Here is a 19854-nt window from a genome sequence, read left to right on the forward strand (position 1 = left end):
CAGACTTGCATTAATATATTAATCTGTTATAACAGTAAATGGGTACAGACTTAATGTAATATAGAGGTCCTTAACTCCAGGAAGCACTTGAGAAAATACACTTCTGTGAAAAGTACTAAAGTCACTCTGCTTTGTGATATAAGCATATTTAAATGTTGTACATGGAACTGTAGGCACCAGAAAAATAAAAAGTAACGGAGAGGAAAAAAACTGAACTAGATAAATTTTATTTTGTTTGAACAAAGCAATAAAAGTTAGGGAAAATAAAGATATTGGATGGAGAGAAAAAAAAAAGAAAAAAAAGAAAAAGGTTCATGTTTGGACAGCTTGCTGACAGCTTCCTAGCTAATTCTACACATAAAAAGGCAGGATGGAACAGTTGCCCTTTTCTACTCAGGCTAAAGAGCTGCAGTCTCACTTGCCTGACAGATAAGACTGCGGCAGCATTGCCAACATACAACATTGTGCAATACATGTAACTACAGCCTTATTGCGAACTTCCGTTTCAGACTCGCCTTTACAATCGATCAGTGGGAGTGTCCATACGTACAGATAAAGGCACTTTAAACAAAACAAAAAACAAAAAAGGGGCAACAAAACCTAGTGCAGCAAGTGGAACACATGAGCGAGTTGAAGGAAAATACATATTTAAAAGAAAATTTTCTTGATATCTTCAGCCACTCATGACCATCCTGACGAGTTCTGTGTAAAGTAGACAAGGGTATGGGGAAGAAAGTAAAACAATGTGACTTTAATGTGCCATCTGTTTATGCCCCACAGAAAAATTCAAAGAACAGGCACTAAAAAAAATTTATACTTTATATAAACAGCTCAAGAACTGTTATAAAATTTGAAATAAACGTTCCCACGGCAAAAAAAAATTTGATTACGAAACCAGTATTCACATGATACGTTTATAACCATAAGTGGTCACTACTGTTACCATAAAAGAGAAACTAAGCATGTCTTTAGAACGCTACAGATCCACATCATACAAGATGCTGTGGGAGTCACAGACAAAGGACCAAACAAGGATTTTCCACTGCCTCTGTCTCCAGAATATTAATATTTACAGCCCTCTTTGGCATTTCAGTGTGGAGCACAGACCTGAGCTACCACAGGAAAAGGGCCCAATGATACACACCATGACAATAACTAGAGAAAGAATACTATTTAATTTCTCCAGTTACGTTCAGCATTGTGGGGACACGGCACTACACTGACATTGACATGACATCTAAGAAGCACACTGTATGGACAAGTCTGTCTTACCATGTGACTGCTACCTTGTACTCTTGAAAGCAGAGGTGTGTTGTACTAAGACTTGTAAAATAAATTTGACTCAAAAAGGGGACTGGGATTATAATGTATGAAATATTATAAAGTGGCTGAAACAGGTTTCTTCAGCAGTATAGGCATGAACATACATGCAAGTACTAGAACCAATTCCTGACAATTTTATATACACAACTGCACGCAATTGTGATGAGCAATGACATATTTGTGAGGACAGCAGCAGGTGATCTCACAGAGGGAAGTGAGAATCATGCAGATTTTATAAGCTACCGAGCGCCAGTAGACTCATTCAGCCATAGTAACAGAGGTGCACATATAACGACGCACAGTGATATGCAATCACAGAGTCCGGCATACGCACGTGACACAGCTACCGTACCAACCATTTACCTTCATAATTGATGCATCCATTAGCATCCTCGTGTCCTGCCAACAGAACTTCCACCTCTTCCTCAGTCATCTTCTCCCCTGAAACAGGATAACCATGTTAGATGTTACATCTCTTAGCAAAGCAATTACAGCACGAGAGTATGTAATTTCCTTGCATTTACACCTCTTCATACCCGGCCTAGTAAAAATTCAGCGATGCATGAAAATATATCAATACGGGTTCGAATTGCGGGGCACGGTGGCGCAGCAGGTTTGGCCGGGTCCTGCTCTCCAGTGGGTCTGGGATTCGAGCCCTGCTTGGGGTGCCTTGTGACGGACTGGTGTCCCATCCTGGGTGTGTCCCCTCCCCCTCCAGCCTTGTGCCCTGTGTTGCTGGGTTAGGCTCCAGTTTGCAGTTTCAGCCAGTGTGTGTTTGTGTGTTTAAATAGACAGCGTCACCCAAAGACAGGGACTCTTGGGAGTGAGGTGCTGACTACACAGCAGCACAGAGATGCATGCTGGTGAAGCCTAAGGGGCGCATGAGAGCTCACCTAGTGTGGTGAGGACATGACGCAACTCAGCACCCATGACAGTGCCATTCCCCTCCTTGTCAAAGACACGCAGACCCTCCACGTAGTCCTCCAAGGTGCCATGGTCCTTGTTCTTGGCAATAGTTTGAAACATGGGCAGGAACTGCTCAAAGTCCAGCATCTTCATGTTCATGTCTGGTGTAAAGCAGACAAAAACTGGGGTCAGCAGTATTCTAATACTATGTACCATCTAAACAGGGCACCTAATGGGGAAAGTGATTAATGAAAAGGTTCAGCTCACTCTTCCCACTTTAGCAAGTGGATGTCACATATTTCAGCCTGCACTGGTTCTCACCATCAGATTTGGGGTTTCCCAGGACCTTGAGTACATCTGCGTTGATGGGATTCTGCCCCAGGGCACGCATCACGTCTCCACACTGATTGTAGGTGATCTTCCCATCGCCAGTCCGGTCAAACAGCTGGAAGGCCTCCTTGAAATCTAGAAGGAGAATCATCTGCTCAACGCACATCCTAAATGGAAAAATAACATTAACTGTACTCATAGCAGAAGGACAGGGAAAAGTGAGTGTTTGCAAAGAAAGTGCAGGAGATTTGAAGAAAATGGAAATTTAAGGGAAACAATGGAATACGGTAACAATGATTAATGACCCCCACAATATGTATAACAAGTATTTGCTTATTCTGAGCGCACAAAAATGGAGAAAACCACTCTATGTGCATCAGGAAACATAGGAGGATGAGAGATGTTGCAAACGCCACCAAAACACTAAACTACAGGCATAAAATGCCACACTTTTTCATTGCACCATTAATACTTCACACTTCCTTGGTACAATCCTACGATCCACCGAGCACACGCATCTTTAATTAGAAATTAAAACAGACAAAGGTAGCATTCATACAGTGGGGAATATTTTGAACCAAACATGAGATCAATACGGCTGCATTTATGAATAATTACCCAGAAACCCTAACAATGCAATTAATACCCCGTGCCCAATGTTTAGTCACATGACAAAAACAGGTTTAAGAATAAAAGGGACTAACGATATGAATGGGACAGATGTGGATAATGAAGTGGGCAAGTATGTTTGTTACTGGCGTTCTCCCAACGGAATCCCACAAATCCTCCCACTGGCACTGTTCCACGATTCCACTTTGACATGAGCGCTTGTTCAATTTCTATACGTCTGTACAAGCATGGCAAGACAAGTGGCTCGATCCTTTTTCGGTCACAGCCCAGCCAATGTTTACATGCCTGGGAACACAAGTCAGGTTCCCTTACAACAATGCAGCCAAGCTGAAGAGCTGCACTTTAGTATCATGTACAGATGTGTCACGCACGCACCAGGTAGCGATTAAACAACCCGTCCAGAGGCGTGACGGCAGTCGGCGCAACTCAGAGCCGCTCTTCCCGTTTTAAACGAATTCGCGGCCTCTCGGCTGACATTGTGTCACGCAAATAGGGCGAACGCATTCCTTCGGCAATTCAATAAACAGGGTCCCACCCAAAGGATTTACAGGAAAAACAAACTCTTTTCCAACTGACGCTCAACAGTGGGGGGGTGAAAACCTTTGTCTACAACATATTCAAGTGACTTCAACTGTCTAAAGAAAACCAAAACTGTAGTAACTGATGCTTTGCTCCAAACCACTTAAGGAATGTTAGACTCACATACCAAGTCACCTATTCATACAGTGGGGTATATGGAGTAGAGTCCCTTGATCAAGGATACTACTGCACCAGTGGGGATCTGAACCCAGTTCTGATTCCTGACCCCTGACCTCTGACCCCCCCCCCCCAGTACAATGGAGAAGAATGCAGGCAGATCTGCAGCACTGGACAGGGGGGGGGGACGCGCACTCATCGTGGAAGGCAGTTCCTGCTCTCTGGAATGCGGCCGGCCCACTTCCACGGGCTCGTGCCCATATAAAGGCATCGCGGGAGCGGGCGCGACACGAGCGGCCATATCAACCGTGCGCGCGCAAACGAGTGTGGAGAGGAGCGCGATCAAAGCACACAATGTGCGCGCGGCCTGTGTGTACACGACCTAAAAAGGACATCAGCCAGCGGAGCGACAGGGGTTCAGCGGAGCACAGCTGTTCACACACACACACACACACACACACACCACCCGAGAGCGCGCACTGAGTAGACACACACACTCTTGGGAGCGCGCACTTAGTTTCTCCATCTAAACACGCACGCGCTTCCGGGTTCCACAGCCGAAGAATTTCTTCAAGAAACGACGACGGCTTTACCCGTCTTTACCCGTCCAGGTGCGGCCCCAACCGCACTTTCAGTCCCCACCGCAACGCGAACACAAGGGCAACGCAAAGAAAAGCCTTTAATTTAAAAGTTTATCGTCACGTCAGACACTCGAAACACAACTACAACATCTCACGTGAAGAAGCGTGAAGCGTCCGGACATAACATTATGATTGTGCTACAGCTGTCAGCGCGTACAGGGTCACACATAAAGTCCATATTATTATGAATAAATTGCTAACGGTGTAGGGCTGGTCATGACATACATGATGAAATGTGTCTATATAAAATGTGTGTGTGTACACAACAACGCTACAGGACTCAGGAACGGATGCGGCCGCGCGCTCTTTCGCCATTCTACGTCAGCGAACGTGTGTTCGGAACTCACCCCGTGCAGCATCGGCTCCGGTTTGCACTGGATCGGGAAAGCGCGAGACCGAGCAGCACGGACACGGGAGGACAGAGCTTTACAAACGGAGTGTTCGTTCCCCCCCCCCGAGGAGGCAGGAGATGGTGAGCAGAGCAGAGGCCACGGACGGACGGAGACACACAGCACGATGGACAGATGGAGCAGAGAGAGAACGAGCCAAGACGCAGGACAGGACAGGAGGAGGGAAGGAGGACAGTTTTTGTGAAAACGAGCTTCGGACACAGCGGAGTTAATTTACTGAAGGTAAAAACTTGGTCTACATCTCCATCATCACTTCGTGTAATTAAGGTTCGATAAAGTCGAATACTCACCGATGATCTGGTCTTCGGAGAAGTCAGACTGTTCGAAGAGGAACACGAGACGAGAAACCGTTTTTTATACAATCGCAGCCAATGCAACATACATACACGCCACTCAGCGCAGCAGCGGGCACCTACAGCAAGTAATTGCAAACACCATCCTGACCTGTGTTGCCAGATCACAAAATTATTATTTTCCGATATCAAAACGAAGCAGCCCAACATAGTTCTGTTATTTTTAACCACCTGCTTCCTCACACTGACTGAGTCCATGCCATATCATTTTGTTGCCATAAATTAAGCCCTTCTCAGACAGTGTATTGCATACACACAGAATTTACGTGATTATTATGATTATAAATTATATACCTCTCCCCCTGGCAGAGCAGACGTTGCAACTTAAAATATCACAGCTGAAACTACCCCTGTGAATATTAAATAATTTCCTGAAAGAATAGTAGTAATTTCGCCCTGAAAGGATTAAATAACCACCCATTACAAAATATAATTAAGAAAAGGAAGGGAGTCATACCATGTTCGCGCCTTTCCGGCTCTTCTGTATCTCCGTCGGCGGTCGGAAGATGACTGGCGCAGACTACAGCGGTCAGGTTCGTTATCTAGTGACGTTGTTACGTGTGACGACATACCAGCTTCAGCCAATTAAATGGGACGGGCGTTGGCTTCTCGGCCTTTGCCGTAAACCAAGGACAAGCTAAAGCTCACAATTACGACAGAACTGCACAAAAAAGCGACACTGAAACCTGAACTTAAATGTAAATGTATATTGCATTCTTATTAATAGCAAGTTTGCCAAATGTCTAACGCAGAGTATGTAAAGCATTTATAACAAATGTAATTCCATTACATACAACATGCACTCGTATTTTTCTCATCATGTTCGTCGCTTTTGTCAGTCAGGCGTCAGTTAAGAATAAATGTAAACGTCACGTGTAAATCGCGCTTATTCAGGCGAGCTGAAAATGTAGTGTTTTTAGCCAAATTTACTTTTTATTATGCAAACATTCTGGATGGTTTCCCGTCATTGGTCTGTGTATAATCCATGGTACTGATGCTGCGCTACAGTGAAATGGATGCGCTGAGGCGCCACCAAGTGGACATTGTTGTCAATTGCAGGGTGAAGCGCGAAGAACGTCTGTACTGTACATTTTACATTACATTTACTTTTATTCATTTAGCTGAGGCTTTTCTCCAAAACGGCATAGAGTGTTAATCTTCCTATAGTTATCTAGCCATTTGTACTGGTGGGTAATTTTACTGGAGCAATTCAGGGTAAGTACCTTGTTCAAGGGTACTACTGCCACAGGGGAGATTCGAACCTGCGACCTTTGGGGCAGAAAGCAGCAGCTCTAACTATTACACTGCCAGCTGTACTGTACTGGTGTATTACTGTAATTCTCATAACAATGAACGCATACACTCTTGTTACTTTGTCTTGATCTTCAAATTCAACAGGCATGGACATGGGCAGCTTGGCATCAAAGGATCTTACAAAGTAGTCTGATGTGGCTCCCAGTCTTCCCCTCACAGTTTGAGCAACAATAATAATAATAATATAATAATAATAATAATAATGTATGCAGTAATAATTTAGCAATGGTTCAGAGGTGGAGAAGGAGTGTACAGCTGTCCTCATGCTTGTCTTACTAACCTCTTCTCTGATAGGGACAAAGGGCAAACTGGAGGGGCAGAGCAGTTGGCCCTTAGCTCTTGGACCTGCGTTATGGGCACTGGGCTTGACGGAAGGAGGTCCGAGCCTGGAGGGCCCTGACACGGAGGCACGCTTCATGAAGGACGTTTCTTGCGTTGGAGCCTTAATTTTTATTGAAAAGTAAATGACCTGACTGTGACTGAGTGAGTGAAAGCACAGAAGCGGGAATAAAAATGTCACATCTTTGTTCATGTGGGGGGGAGCAGCAGTAGAGAGACAAGGGAAGACACGTGAGAAACATGAAAGGGCATCACAAGAGAATAAGTGAAAAAGCACAGTGGGAGACAAAATGGAAATAAATGAGAGGGGACAGCTGGTAACATTTGGATCCAAAGGTTGCAGGTTTAATCCCCACCTCTGGCTGTAGTACCCTTGAGCAAGGTACTTACCCATAATTGCTCCAGTGAAGTTACCCAGCTGTATAAATGGGTAAATAATTGTAACCTTAACACTGTAAGCCACTTTGGAAAAAAGCATCAGATAACTATGTAAATGTAATGTAGAAGGCAAAATTGGTGAGAAAATTAACCTGTATAAATCAGACATGTTCCTGGATCAAACTGTTTGGCATGAAACCAGGTTATACATATGTTAAAGTGAAAACCTTTATATGTAGGTCTTTGTTTCTGACACTTGCTATTTCAGTCTTAGTTCCCATGATAAGTCATCTCTTGTGATCATTCATGAAATATAAAAAAGGACACAAGTTTTATGTATTAATATCATCCTTGGACAGAAGTACAAATGTATCAGGTGTATGAATTTGGCAAGCTGAGGCTATTAAAATCAGAAACATGAGCTTTTGTATAATAAAATACTCATGTCAATTCACAGCTGGTAGCATAGTGATTACAGCTGCTGTCTGTAGAGCCGAAGGATGCAGGGTCAAATCCCAGCTGTTGTGGCTTTGAGCAAGGTACTTACCCCAAATTGTTCCAGTAAAAAAAAATTAACCAGCACTATAAACAGATAATTACTTCCACGTAGCTTAAGATTGTGAGTGGTTTTGGCAAAAAAGTGTCAGCTAAATTAATGAAAATCAACTATTCAACAGTGAAAACGAAGCCACTAAAGTAAATCCACTCGTCACCAATTTCAGAGGTTTTCTTTTTTCTACATATTATAACTACTTTGCAAGAATAAGTTTGAGATCAGACTTGACACCCCTTGATAAATTGATTTATTAAGTGTTGAGTTCATTAACCAGTGTGTCCCAGCCCATAACATTGCACAAGGTTTACATGGACAACCCAAGATCAAGCTGCACACTTGGAACAGCCTTAGAACTTCTGTTGAAAAAGGGAAATTTGAATCAGGTGCAGCCTAAATTCGCACAAAATGTCTTGACAGGCTATGTGACCGGACACATCTGGGTTTCCCAGGCAAAGGTGTTACAAAAATAAAAGCATTAAAGAAACTAGAGAACCTTGGATTGCTTATCCTCACTTTCACTCTTCTGTATCATGGCCCCCTTCCCCACGCTGGAATCGGACAAAATCGAGCACGCGAGCCCCTTGCTCACTCAGGTACTGAGCCACTGTCTTACTGGGGTCTGCCAGGAAGCTCTGAGGCAGTAGGCGGGTTTCTGTGTCCCCACATGACAGATCGTCCATGTTGCCGAGAGAGAGGGGCGCCTCCCCCACAATGTGCTGGCCCAACTTCCTGCCCAGGGTTTCCGCCTCGCCCCGGACACTCTGAAAGACCACCAGGGCACCGTAGCGGCCCATGGCCACATCAGTCTGTCCCGGCAGCGCTCCGTGGACGTAGGAGCCGATGTTCCATTCAGCAGGCACTCCCAGCACTACTGCTCGCCTCAGGGCTATGTTCTCACCCAGACGGCCTGTGTAGAAGACAAGCCTTCTTAAGAGGCACATACTGCAGCTCCCTCAAGCTGTTAATGAAGGCATATGTTCCTAAAACACTAGGTTTATCACTGCAAACAAAATTCCTGAAAACAAAATGCATTCAACCCTCGAATATTTATCTGCGAAAGCACAGTAAATAACCCTGAAACAGACCTTCACATTTAAATCTGCTTTTGACTGATGAAATGTTCTGCCAGGAAGACACAATGAGTAAAACAACGTGAACACAAGTATGAATGTAAATAAGAAGCAAGGGGAGGTGGCTGCTGTTGTGCAGGGGGTTTGGCTGGGTCCCACTCTCTGGTGGGTCTGGGGTTCCAGTCCTGCTTGGGGTGCCTTGCGATGGACTGGCGTCTTGTCCTGGGTGTCTCCCCCCCCCGGCTTCAGACTGTGAGAGTGTGCGTGTACGTGCATGCGTGCGAGCAATAGTGGCCTGCTCACTACACTCACTCACCCACAGCAAGGGCCAGGCGGTCAGCCAGCGAGGCTCCTCCAGGCACGGTGAGCTTGGACAGGTCATCCGTAGACAGCAGACTCTGAAACACCGTGTAAAAACGGCGAGATCGCACACATAAAGTGCAACATACACAAGTTTCACTTTTAAACATTTCCCAATATTTCACATTTATCTTTCAAACCTGCACTAGTATATAACAAACTGGTTTTATTTTCCTAGTCATTGGACTCGATGCCTGCAAGATTTTTGTTCCGTTTTTAAACATAGCACCTCCACTCCAATCAGTCACCGAAGCACCTACTAAAGACCACGCACTGGCTGCAGGTGAAAACTACACTGTCCTCAGCCTGATCATCTCTCCGAACAACTGCCAGCGATCTCCTCCGTCAAAACGCCGGGCCTCACCTTTATGTACGTAGACCGACTGCCGGTTCTGCTGCGGTGATGAGCCATCGTAGCAAAAGCAACATCTCTGACCAGGCTGTGGAACTTCTCATTCCGTGCAACAAAGTCAGTCTCACAGTTAACCTGAATAAGCAGGTAAATACAAGTGTTCTTACTTATTCATAAATGTGACCGTTGTTTACCTCCCCTAAGCAATTTCATTCAGTGTTTACAAAGCATAGTAGGAATATTTGTAGCACTGTATAAAGTGGGCAGAAGGCAGGTGAATTATAAGAATGGGAAGATCAATTCACTGTAATACATACATACTGTGGATAAAACAAAAGGGAAGTGTATGAGAACAAACCAGATTACATACTTTCCTAGTAAACACTACATTAAAAATTGAAATTTCATTTCTAAAATAATCTGACAATACTAAATTAACATTAATATTCAACAAGTGATTAGTAAAAGAATTTGCTGACGAAGCACAGGTAACTCGACAGGCTCAAGATCGCTCGTGAAAGTTGGCTTATATTTTTCCCCTTACAATTTAAAATCCTTTTGCGAATGACTTGAAAGAGTGAATCTGGTACCTCAACCATAACCGCAGCTCTGTCTTCTATTAGGTGGCCAATAAGGCCCTCCTTGGTGCGCCTTCCCTCCAGTCGCACAGCTTTACTCCAGCCCTCCTTTTGTGCCTGCTCATGCAACCAGCTCTCTGCCTGTAGTTCAACAGAAAACAAAGTGCAATCAAGTACAGACACGGTAATCGTGTCCAGAAATGAAACATACTAACAGACGCAAAGGCTGTAAGCCAGTCTGATCAAGTTAAAGAGCAACAGGTGATACGGACAAGATTCACCAAAGCAACTCAGAACTATACGCTCAACTCGGGTTTATATGCTCTGCTACATACAGTTATGGGCTCCTTTACACACCTGGATATGTACCTTTCTCAGTGCCACCACAGCAGCAGATGGGATTCCATCCGTTTGTATGGTGGTTCTAAGCAGTGCAGTATTTGCTGCCCCTTTAAATGTTCAAATTGTAAGGATTCCATTCATCATTAGTACATATGTGCATGCCAGGTGTTGCGTTTGTCCCATTTTAACCCTGATGTAACCAGTAGAAACTGTACACGCATGTCACCTGGAAGTCATTCTCTTCTCTTGGGGCATTGCGAGATCCTTGAGAAGAGAACGACGGAGATGCATTCTGAGACCCTTGGTGAATGCTGAGAGGGATTCAGCAGTTGTGAGGGGGAGAAAGACCTCACTCCACAACATCAAAGCCAAAAGAACACCTCTGATCTTTTGATTTTGGACCTCTACAAAGCAGCCGGAGATGGTGAAGTATAGTGTTCTTGCTGGGGTGTATGGAGCAATCGGATTCTGTAGGTATCGGCAGGCCTGACAGCTTACATTTACATGTATTCATTTAGCAGACACTTTCCCCCAAAGCAACATACATCTCATAGAAAATATGTGTTCATTACATTAGCAGAAAGAGACACTTAGATGCAGATGTGTGATTCTTAAGTGCACTTGTTACATTCCACCATATGAACCAATGCACATCACACAAGTAGCTGCATAAAACTTTATCCAAATATCTTACACACACACAGTCTGAAACCACTTGTCCCGAGCAGGGTCGTGGGGAACCGGAGCCTAACCCAGCAACACAGGGCGTAAGGCTTGGGGGGGGGTTCCACACACACAAAAAAAAAAATCCAAAAAAAAAAGCACAAAGGTTCTCAGCTCTGGCTCCGATGTGGTGGAACAACCTCCCCCTCTCCCTCAGAACTGCTGAATCCCCCTCCACATTTAAAAAAGGGTCTTAAAACTCACCTCTTCCAGACTCACATAACCATGACCTATTAAGGCTTATCACACATCTCCATCTAAGTCTCTTCTTGCTAATGTAATGAACACAAAGTATTTTCTGTGAGATGCACATCGCTTTGGGGGGGGGGAAGCAGCTTCTAAACGAATAAATGTAAATATAGGACGTGGACTTGGATGCTGAAGGTTTCAATGAATGTGAATCGTGCTGCAGGACCCCTCGATGAAGGTATTCGCCCTGAACTGATACACGAAAACACCCTGGCCCTGCCCTGCTGCATAAACAAGTAGGCTATACATTTATTGCGATAAAGCATCAGCTTAATTATAACAGCGACAGTAACGAAGATGTTTTGGAGCCTTTCTCCAACCGCTTGTCAGAGCGTAAAAATTCTGCTAACCTGTTTGACATCGTTGTCGAATTTTTCCAGGGCCTTCTTGCAGTTGGCGAACGTGTAGCCGGTGCTCTTGCGCAGCTGCAGCAGGAGGGACTTCTCAGCAGCTAGATGATGGGGACTGGTTGTGTGAACCGACCGGAGGTGAACCTGAGCAAAACACACACAAGTGGAACAAGCAATCAGACAAAGTTTGACAAAGACCCGGCTTCTCTGCCGATCAGTACAAGTCTTAAGAAACGTTACGTGTGTGTTATAAAACTCAACTTTACAACATAACATGATTCATTAGCACCATCATGATCATCATCATAAAATGGCCATGCCTCATGCTAGTCCTCGGGAAGGGAAATCACTTTTGCACCAAATTACAGCAGCACGCGTACGACAAAGTTACCTGTGTAATATGTGATCTCACGCATCTCAGCACGGAATATAATAAAGCCATAACTGGAGCCGCGTGTTACGCCACCGGACTCAGTTTCCACGCGAATGTCATTGACACCCGCCGTCTACGGGAACCGCCGGAGGTCAAACTTCACCGGCCGGACATCCTCTTCTTCTGGGACTCGTCTCTGTACGCGCATGGTGTGTTTGGCTCGACAGCGCCGCCCACAGGTCAGGAGGTTCATATCTCTACGGGAAGACATGTAACATGCTGCACATTGCATGTCAGGTGTAGTTTTCAGGACTCAGCTAACAATCTGATTGGTTCAGCAGTTCAGATCTTTACTGCTAGGACCTTTGATCAAGGTGCTTACCCTGAATTGTGCAAAAAGAATACCCTGTTGTGGGCACGGGGGGCAGTGGGTTGGACTGGGTCCTGCTTTCTGGTGGGAGGGGACACACCCAGGATGAGACGCCAGACTGTCACAAGGCACCCCAAGCAGGACTTGAACCCCAGACCCACCAGAGAGCAGGACCCCGTTCAACCCACTGCACCACCACACCACCTCTCATTGCTTATGATTAGTTAAAGTTTACTGATTACAAAAATACCACTAGTTCTTGGTACTTTGCAGCCATTTGAAGATTCTAGAAGGGAGAAGAACATTCTAGAAAGCATCAGATCCTAAAGGGTACTGGAATATTCGGTCCTCGGAATCTAGTGCCACAATTGGCCAAAATTTGTGAATTTTGAAAATGGGGAATATTTTTCTAAAACCTGACATATAGTACTAACTAATGCCGAAAGTATGTTTAAGTTAACAAAACTGAATGGAAAATGCAAAAAAAAAATTGCTAGAGTAAAATTTCAACTACACTGTGAAAAGTGTTGGCTAAATAGGATGATCATTTTTGGCATACAGGTAGTCCTCGATTTATGATAGTTCGACTTACAATTTTTTCGACTTTACGATGGCGAGCTGGCGATAGACATTTTGTAAAAACCGTATTTTGAATTTTGATTTTTTTCCCGGGGCAAGTGACATGTGATGTGATACTGTCTCGCGATGCTGGGCAGCGACGGTGATCCGCACCTCCCAGTCTGTTAAGCAGAGGTGTGTATTAGGTGTGTTAAATGCATAAATTAAATTAATTTTCGACTTACGATATTTTCGACTTACGATGGGTTTCGCCGAACGTAACCCCATCGTAAATCGGTGACCACCTGTATATGTAAACGGCAACAATTCTGCATTATATAACAGAATAACACTTCAGCTCAGCGTTATACACTTTTCATCATGTCGAATGGTATTACTGGCATAAAAGGGAAATTACTGTGCAAGCATTTTTTCGCTTTTATTTGTAAAGTTCTGTCATTAGGTAAGATTCTCATGATGATGTAGTGGCATCAAGCGCAAGGCGTATTGTGAAGGAGCAGAGATCTGTGTTTTTGGTGCTGTTTGTTTTGCTGGGGTGTTTGAGCTGTACTCGGTGGAGATAATTTCCCAGGGTCTTTGATATGCAATATTTACAGCATGGTAAAACAAGGAAAACCATGTGAAATACAACAGGTGGCCAGATCTAGTGCTTCTGAGCATCGCATAATTGTTAATGTAAGGCTATACTTTTTACAGAAAAGGAACTGCTCAATTATATTCCTCAGTCCTGTTCACAACAAAGTTTAAAGTTTCTAAGCGAAACAGGCATGTACACGTTTTTTTTTTTAAGTCATCATTTGTATTGAATGTAGTTGGTTTTTTCTACTAATCTTATTATACCCTGTCTTTGAACTCACTGTTAATGAAATGGAGTTGCTATTTTTTCACTATATTATAATTAATTTTTACAAAATCCACCAGTGAAAGCAAACACATATAGTCATTGTGTGTAGGACTTATCAAAAGGCTAATATATTATTAGTAACAAATCTGCTTAAGAGATTTAATTTGTTTTTCCATTAATTATTGCAGCCTGTGTTGCAGGCCAGTAAGAAACAACAAAAAATACAGTATTGTAGAAAATGTTTGCCAAGGCAATAAGTACTACATGATATTAAAATAGTTAAATTCGATGTAAATTAAGAGTAAAATATTTCAGTTTTTTAAACCCAACAAAGCCTGACTGGATGCAGATAATTCCCTTACGTTAAAGTGCTTTCCAGGACATGAACAAAGTTATCACGCTCGCTGAATTCCTTAATAATTTGCGTGCTATGTAGAATATTTTATTTCATTCAATGTCACACATGAACAAAAACGCATAAGAAATTAGCATTTCTTTTACTAAGCCAAAAAAATCATCTCCTGATACAGCCATGCTAATTGATTTAAGGGTTCTTCCCATTCACAGTCAGCAAACCTTGCACCCTGTGTTTCTGGGGTAGGCTCTAGATCACCGCAACCCTCCATAACACAAGCAGTACACGAAAAGGAAAAAAATCTTTCTTAAGGAAATACAATTTCCTTAAAAAGAATGTTCTTTTCTTAAGGAAATACAATTATTCCATTATTTCCCCCCCATCAACACAGTGTTCCTTTACATATGACACAATTATGGGTATTTTCAAATAGCTTGGCTTGATATTTTTACCCCAGTGAAACCAAATGTGCTGAGCAGGTGTACACTTTCCCACTGTCTGCCCACGTCTGCACTATCAGTCGACTTCTGAAACTAAAGCAAACTTCTCTGAGTTCCACACGAACACGTATTTCTTGAAAACTGTTTATATTAGTCTTAACATGAAACCACAAGAGCCAGTATAAAAGAAAAACAGAAGAACATCCTATAATGACATTTACCAACATTATAATTACTTGTGGGGGGTGCGGTGGCGCAGTGGGTTGGACCACAGTCCTGCTCTCCACTGGGTCTGGGGTTCGAGTCCCGCTTGGGGTGCCTTGCGATGGACTGGCGTCCCGTCCTGGGTGTGTCCCCTTCCGCCCTGTGTTGCCGGGTAGGCTCCGGTTCCCCGTGTCCCCGTATGGGACAAGCGGTTCTGAAAATGTATGTATAATTACTTGTTAAACACTGGCTTACAAATTGTTATTTTCTAGAATGCCCAGGAGGGGTGGGCAACCACTGGCCCGTGGACCCCCAGAGGTTTTTTCTCCTTCAACTTTCAGTTGGGAGTTTTTGTTCCTTTCCCCGGTGGCCAGTAGGTATACTTGTAGCTCTATAATAAGTTCTTCATTATGGTAGCCATTAGTTGACCGTCTTCTTTGTTTGTATCTGTTTTTCTTGCCTTATGTCTGTGTTGAAGCGCTCTATGTCACTGAGTGAGAAGAGCGCTCTATAAAAAATAAAATAATAATAATGACATCGTAAACTGTAAAGTACCTTCTGACATGTCCTTGGCTGAAACACTTTAGAGTTGTCATGTGCTGATACCTACCCACACGTTCTCAGCGTCTTTCTTGAGAACGCATGGATATGTTCTTTGCAAGTCACCGAATTCCAAGGAACTTGTGTTTGTTGTCCCGATGTTTACATTTCTAATCATTTAGATCCTGAAATGATAGCATTGTCTGTCTGAACCGCTTGTCCCATTCGGGGTCGGGGTGAACCAGCGCCTAACCCGGCAACACAGGGTGTAAGGCTGGAGGGGGGACGGGACGCCCAGGACAGGACGCCAAAACAATAACGTCAGATATTTAAAGACATAACAATAATTTTAACTGACGAAGCAGTCAAGAGAAAAAAAATCTAATTAGACCTCAACCGTGCATCCAGTTTATTGGAGGATCACTCACAGAAAAGGGGCACTTCTGGACTCTCTGAGTTTTGATTGGCCAGATCAACAGACTAGAATATAAAACTGAACTCAAGTATTGAATTATATTCCTTCCGAGTTCTGCTGACCAGCCATGAAACTCATTCTGCTCCTGTCCCTCGGAGTGTCTCTGTTAGCGCAGGGGCGCAGTGGTAAGTAAATGCTTGAATAAGCACTAAGAGCAACTCGTCATCTGCGACATTCACTCCAATCTCTACCTCTGTCTTAGTACTTTTCTTAGCATCAAGACACTGCACATGTATGTCAATGATTCCTTGATTCTGTCTGCTCTAGAATCAGGTAAAATTTCACTTTTCAGTGAAGAAAGCTGGTGTTTCTGCAGCGTTCCTCTGTTTATGTTTTGTCAAAACGGGAGTACTGCCAAGGCAATAAAGAACCGTGTGAAAAGACATACTTTTTCACCTGAGTTGAAATGAAGCTCACTCAGAATTATGGCATGAAAGTCATCATCAGTGTATCACAGTAAACAAAGTAAGTCTCAAATTGTCTTAAGTCGTGTATTCAACAAATAAAAAATATTTCTCAGCAAAATCTGAAAATCCTGAAATTGAAACTTATGGAGCTAAACAAGGAGAAAATGTTGCCTATTTTGGAATTCAAAGGCAATTTCCTATTTACTCCCTCACGTATAGTGAGTAAATTTTAGCCGGGAGGATCCGGTGCTGTTGGAACAAGCCCACGGTACGAGCTCAGTTCTTCTTTCTGGTTTGCCTGAAGCTCCTCCAGGAACCCGGCAGACCATTTCCGACTCAGAGATAAAGGATTTGTCCGAACTGCTTTATGAACTGGACATCAACAAGGCCTCCTCCTCCGAACTGGTGATTGACCCCCAGATCCTGGTGCCCGACTCCGAGACCAATACTCAGAAGGACCTGTCCTCTCGTCCGTAAGACCTCTCCTGATTTTGGAAGTGCCCCGTCCTCACCTTGTTGAATCCCCTTTGTGCTGCCGTCTTCTGTCATTGCCAATCGGCTCCACTTGTCCTGCATTTCGCTGAAAGAAAGTGCAATCGCGCGGGAGTTATTGAAATTAATCCGAAATATCAAAATGATAACTGTGAAGTACTGCTTATGTTGTCAACACTTGCTTCACATGTAGGCTGTAAACATTTCTGTAGGCAGTAGAAGATTTTTAATCTCAGATGGCTGTAGGGACAGTGATGGTAAGTTCAAAGAGATCATTTATCTTGAACTCATTTAGCAAAATCCAGACCCTACAGAACTCTCCTTTATGTTATCCTGAATACTGTGTATGTTCAAATGACACATAAAAATGCATATACTTCACTGCGATGTAGCTGAATGTGTTATTACCATTTTTGATTCACTAACCAATGGACAAACGTCAAGTACAAATTTCTTCGTTTCTCACTTTACCATCTAAATGGAAATAGTCAAAGGCCATCGACCAGTCAGTGTTTTCTTGTATCTACCAGACTTTTCAAGTACGTAGATGAAGCCTCCCTGTTCTCCAAGCCTACATTCTCGGCCTTGCTTGCTCTGTTGGATAACTACCAGAAGCAGACCGGACAGGCTGAGAACTTCTCCTCGGCACAGCTTGCCGAGCAGGACAAGTTCCTCCAGGAGACCATCTCCAACACCGGAATCGGCCGGGAGCTCTCTACATTCATGCTAAGGAAAGGTATCCAACCTTGCTTTAGGACTGGAAGGGCTCTAGTCAGTATTCCTGAATAGAAGTGGTGTAGTTAATAGAAATGTGATCCAGAGTGGTGCACCAGAGCAGTAACACAGCGTGTGCAGAAGGCAGTGCCAGTAGTCTATTGTTTGGTGTACTATAAATCTGCTCCAGTGTGGCAAGCAGCATGACGTACTTCGTCACCTTCAGGTCTCTACGGATCTCAGTCTGAGCTCATTCAGGATCTGAAGATGATGTGGTTCGGACTGTATACCCGCAGCAAAGGCAAGATGGACTCGAGTGGTTTTGAGCACACCTTTCTTGGTGAGTCCTTGAGTTTGATGTTTCAGATTTGCGTAGTATGAACCTTTCCGAAAGCCAGGGGAAGATGACACCCTAATCTATGCTTTTGAGTGTTTGACTATGACATGGTTTCCACTGTCTATGTCCTTTTGTCCGTAGGGGAGATTAAAGGAGGCAAGGTGTCTGGCTTTCACAACTGGATTCGGTTTTACCAGCAGGAGAAGAATGGGGAACTCAACTATTACAGCCACAGCTTCGATGGGCCTGTAAGTTGAAACGGACTTGCAGTCTGTGTGTCGCTCAGTCTGTGTGGAGTTTGCATGTTCTCCCCGTGTCTGCGTGGGTTTCCTCCGGGTGCTCTGGTTTCCTCCCACAGTCCAAAGACATGCAGTTCAGGTTCCCCCATAGTGTGTGAGTGACACAGAGCGAGTGTGTTTCACTGATGTATGGATGAGTGACCCAGTGTAAGTAGTGTATCTAGCAGTGTAAGTCACCATGGTGAATAAGGTGTGTGGGCTCATAACACTACATAGAGTTCATTGGAGGTCGCTTTGGAGAAAGTGTCTGCTAAATAAGTGAATGTACTAGTATTCTATAAAAATATTTACCTGTAATTTCCATATTTGTGGAAAGTGATCACTATGTATCTTGACTTTTTTTACTATATATGTATTTGATATTAAAGGTGCATTGTCACTTCAATATATTTATTGTTGTAACTTTACATTTTGAGTTAAAATGCTGTAAGATGTTTGATAGTTAGTTGTGATCACCGGTGCAGAGGGGCGGATGTGCAAAACAATGCGTAACAGGGCACCAGGCACACCATCTGTCCTTTAAAATAATTGATAGCAAAAGTAGCTAATACTGATCCAAGACTTCCCTCTTGCGGCATCTGAATGAAACTACGGTCGTGAACTTCTTGGTCGTGATCCTTTTAAATACATAGCCCCTCGTGTTTCGGTCTGCTTTTTGCGCCTTCCAGTGGACATCTTACCCAGACATCCTGGGCATGCAGTTCAACTGGGACGGCTACTTCAAGCAGGTCGGCTCAGCTTTCGTCGGCAGCAGCCCGGAGTTTGACTTTGCCCTTTACAGCCTTTGTTACATCACTCGCCCCGGAAAGAGGTGAGGACTCTTCGCAGCTTCTTGCTAACTCCATTTTTTTCGAGGTATTCATTCATTATTTGGGAGTTACAGTCTGTACCCTTGCGATGGATGCTGTATTCTTCATGTAGGGCGCCTGATATGTATTCCCCAGGCAGGCTGCATGTGTTGTATTCACCGCATACGGTGTGTGTGTGTGTCCTGTGTAAGGGTCTTTCCATTTCCAGGTGCCGTCTCAGCCTGGGGGGAAAAGCGCTGAGCATTCAGACCTACACCTGGGACAACTCATCATATGGGGACGGGAAGAAGTTCATTGGCTCGGCCTACCCTGCCACCCCATGAGACACGAGGCTCTCTCTCACCGTCGTAAATGGAGCCGATCGCCGGTTCAGATGGGAGCAGGAAAAGTGTTGCAGTTCAGTCCTGTGAAATGTTCTCTCTGCCTGCATTGGTCTTCTCTTTCTCTCCATTAGCTGTGGCTTTCTGCATCACAACTCTTTTTTCTCATTAACCTATTTCCAAATCTTTTTTCACCATTATTCATTATCAGCAAGTGGAATGCTGCTCAGAAATCAATAAAAATCAATAAATGAATAACAAATGATACTCACACATTTCTGACCTGCCTGGGGGACGCGGGGAGCCCGGAGCCTAACCCGGCAACACAGGGCATAAGGCCAGAAGGGTAGGGGACACACCCAGGACGGGACGCCAGTCCGTCGCAAGGCACCCCAA

General features: G+C 44.0%; 3 protein-coding genes across 3 annotated transcripts; 1 reads left to right on the forward strand and 2 right to left on the reverse strand.

The window, feature by feature from the left end:
- Positions 1-206: 206 nt before the first annotated feature.
- myl6 (myosin, light chain 6, alkali, smooth muscle and non-muscle) lies at positions 207-5819 on the reverse strand. Its single transcript, XM_018725903.2, has 6 exons — positions 5747-5819; positions 5227-5254; positions 2551-2694; positions 2217-2390; positions 1687-1764; positions 207-702 (listed from the first exon to the last, which is right to left on the reverse strand). Exons 1-6 carry the CDS (start codon positions 5747-5749, stop codon positions 674-676), a joined length of 456 nt encoding a protein of 151 aa, XP_018581419.1. The 5' UTR covers positions 5750-5819; the 3' UTR covers positions 207-673.
- A 2226-nt stretch (positions 5820-8045) lies between these two features.
- tsfm (Ts translation elongation factor, mitochondrial) lies at positions 8046-12451 on the reverse strand. Its single transcript, XM_018725515.2, has 6 exons — positions 12292-12451; positions 11901-12044; positions 10249-10377; positions 9671-9793; positions 9263-9344; positions 8046-8783 (listed from the first exon to the last, which is right to left on the reverse strand). The coding sequence occupies exons 1-6, from the start codon at positions 12340-12342 to the stop codon at positions 8392-8394; spliced, it is 921 nt and encodes a 306-aa protein (XP_018581031.1). The 5' UTR covers positions 12343-12451; the 3' UTR covers positions 8046-8391.
- A 3696-nt stretch (positions 12452-16147) lies between these two features.
- Positions 16148-19461, forward strand: endou (endonuclease, polyU-specific). The gene is made up of 7 exons (XM_018725411.2): positions 16148-16205; positions 16792-16960; positions 17510-17715; positions 17920-18033; positions 18172-18278; positions 18998-19140; positions 19347-19461. The coding sequence occupies exons 1-7, from the start codon at positions 16148-16150 to the stop codon at positions 19459-19461; spliced, it is 912 nt and encodes a 303-aa protein (XP_018580927.1).
- The last annotated feature ends 393 nt before the right edge of the window (positions 19462-19854 follow it).

The sequence above is a fragment of the Scleropages formosus genome, chromosome 22 (assembly GCF_900964775.1).
Source record: "Scleropages formosus chromosome 22, fSclFor1.1, whole genome shotgun sequence".
Taxonomy (NCBI): domain Eukaryota; kingdom Metazoa; phylum Chordata; class Actinopteri; order Osteoglossiformes; family Osteoglossidae; genus Scleropages; species Scleropages formosus.

Coding starts and splice junctions, on each gene's coding strand:
- endou (XM_018725411.2), top strand. CDS start 16,148: ATGAAACTCATTCTGCTCCTGTCCCTCGGAGTGTCTCTGTTAGCGCAG. Junction 18,034..18,171: donor TTTTGAGCACACCTTTCTTG/GTGAGTCCTTGA, acceptor TTTTGTCCGTAG/GGGAGATTAAAGGAGGCAAG. Junction 19,141..19,346: donor ATCACTCGCCCCGGAAAGAG/GTGAGGACTCTT, acceptor TTCCATTTCCAG/GTGCCGTCTCAGCCTGGGGG.
- tsfm (XM_018725515.2), bottom strand. CDS start 12,342: ATGGCTTTATTATATTCCGTGCTGAGATGCGTGAGATCACATATTACA. Junction 12,045..12,291: donor TGAGATCACATATTACACAG/GTAACTTTGTCG, acceptor TGTTTTGCTCAG/GTTCACCTCCGGTCGGTTCA. Junction 10,378..11,900: donor TCGACAACGATGTCAAACAG/GTTAGCAGAATT, acceptor GTTGAACTACAG/GCAGAGAGCTGGTTGCATGA.
- myl6 (XM_018725903.2), bottom strand. Junction 2,695..5,226: donor CTCCGAAGACCAGATCATCG/GTGAGTATTCGA, acceptor TTCTCCTTCTAG/ATTTCAAGGAGGCCTTCCAG. Junction 2,391..2,550: donor GGGAAACCCCAAATCTGATG/GTGAGAACCAGT, acceptor GCTTTACACCAG/ACATGAACATGAAGATGCTG.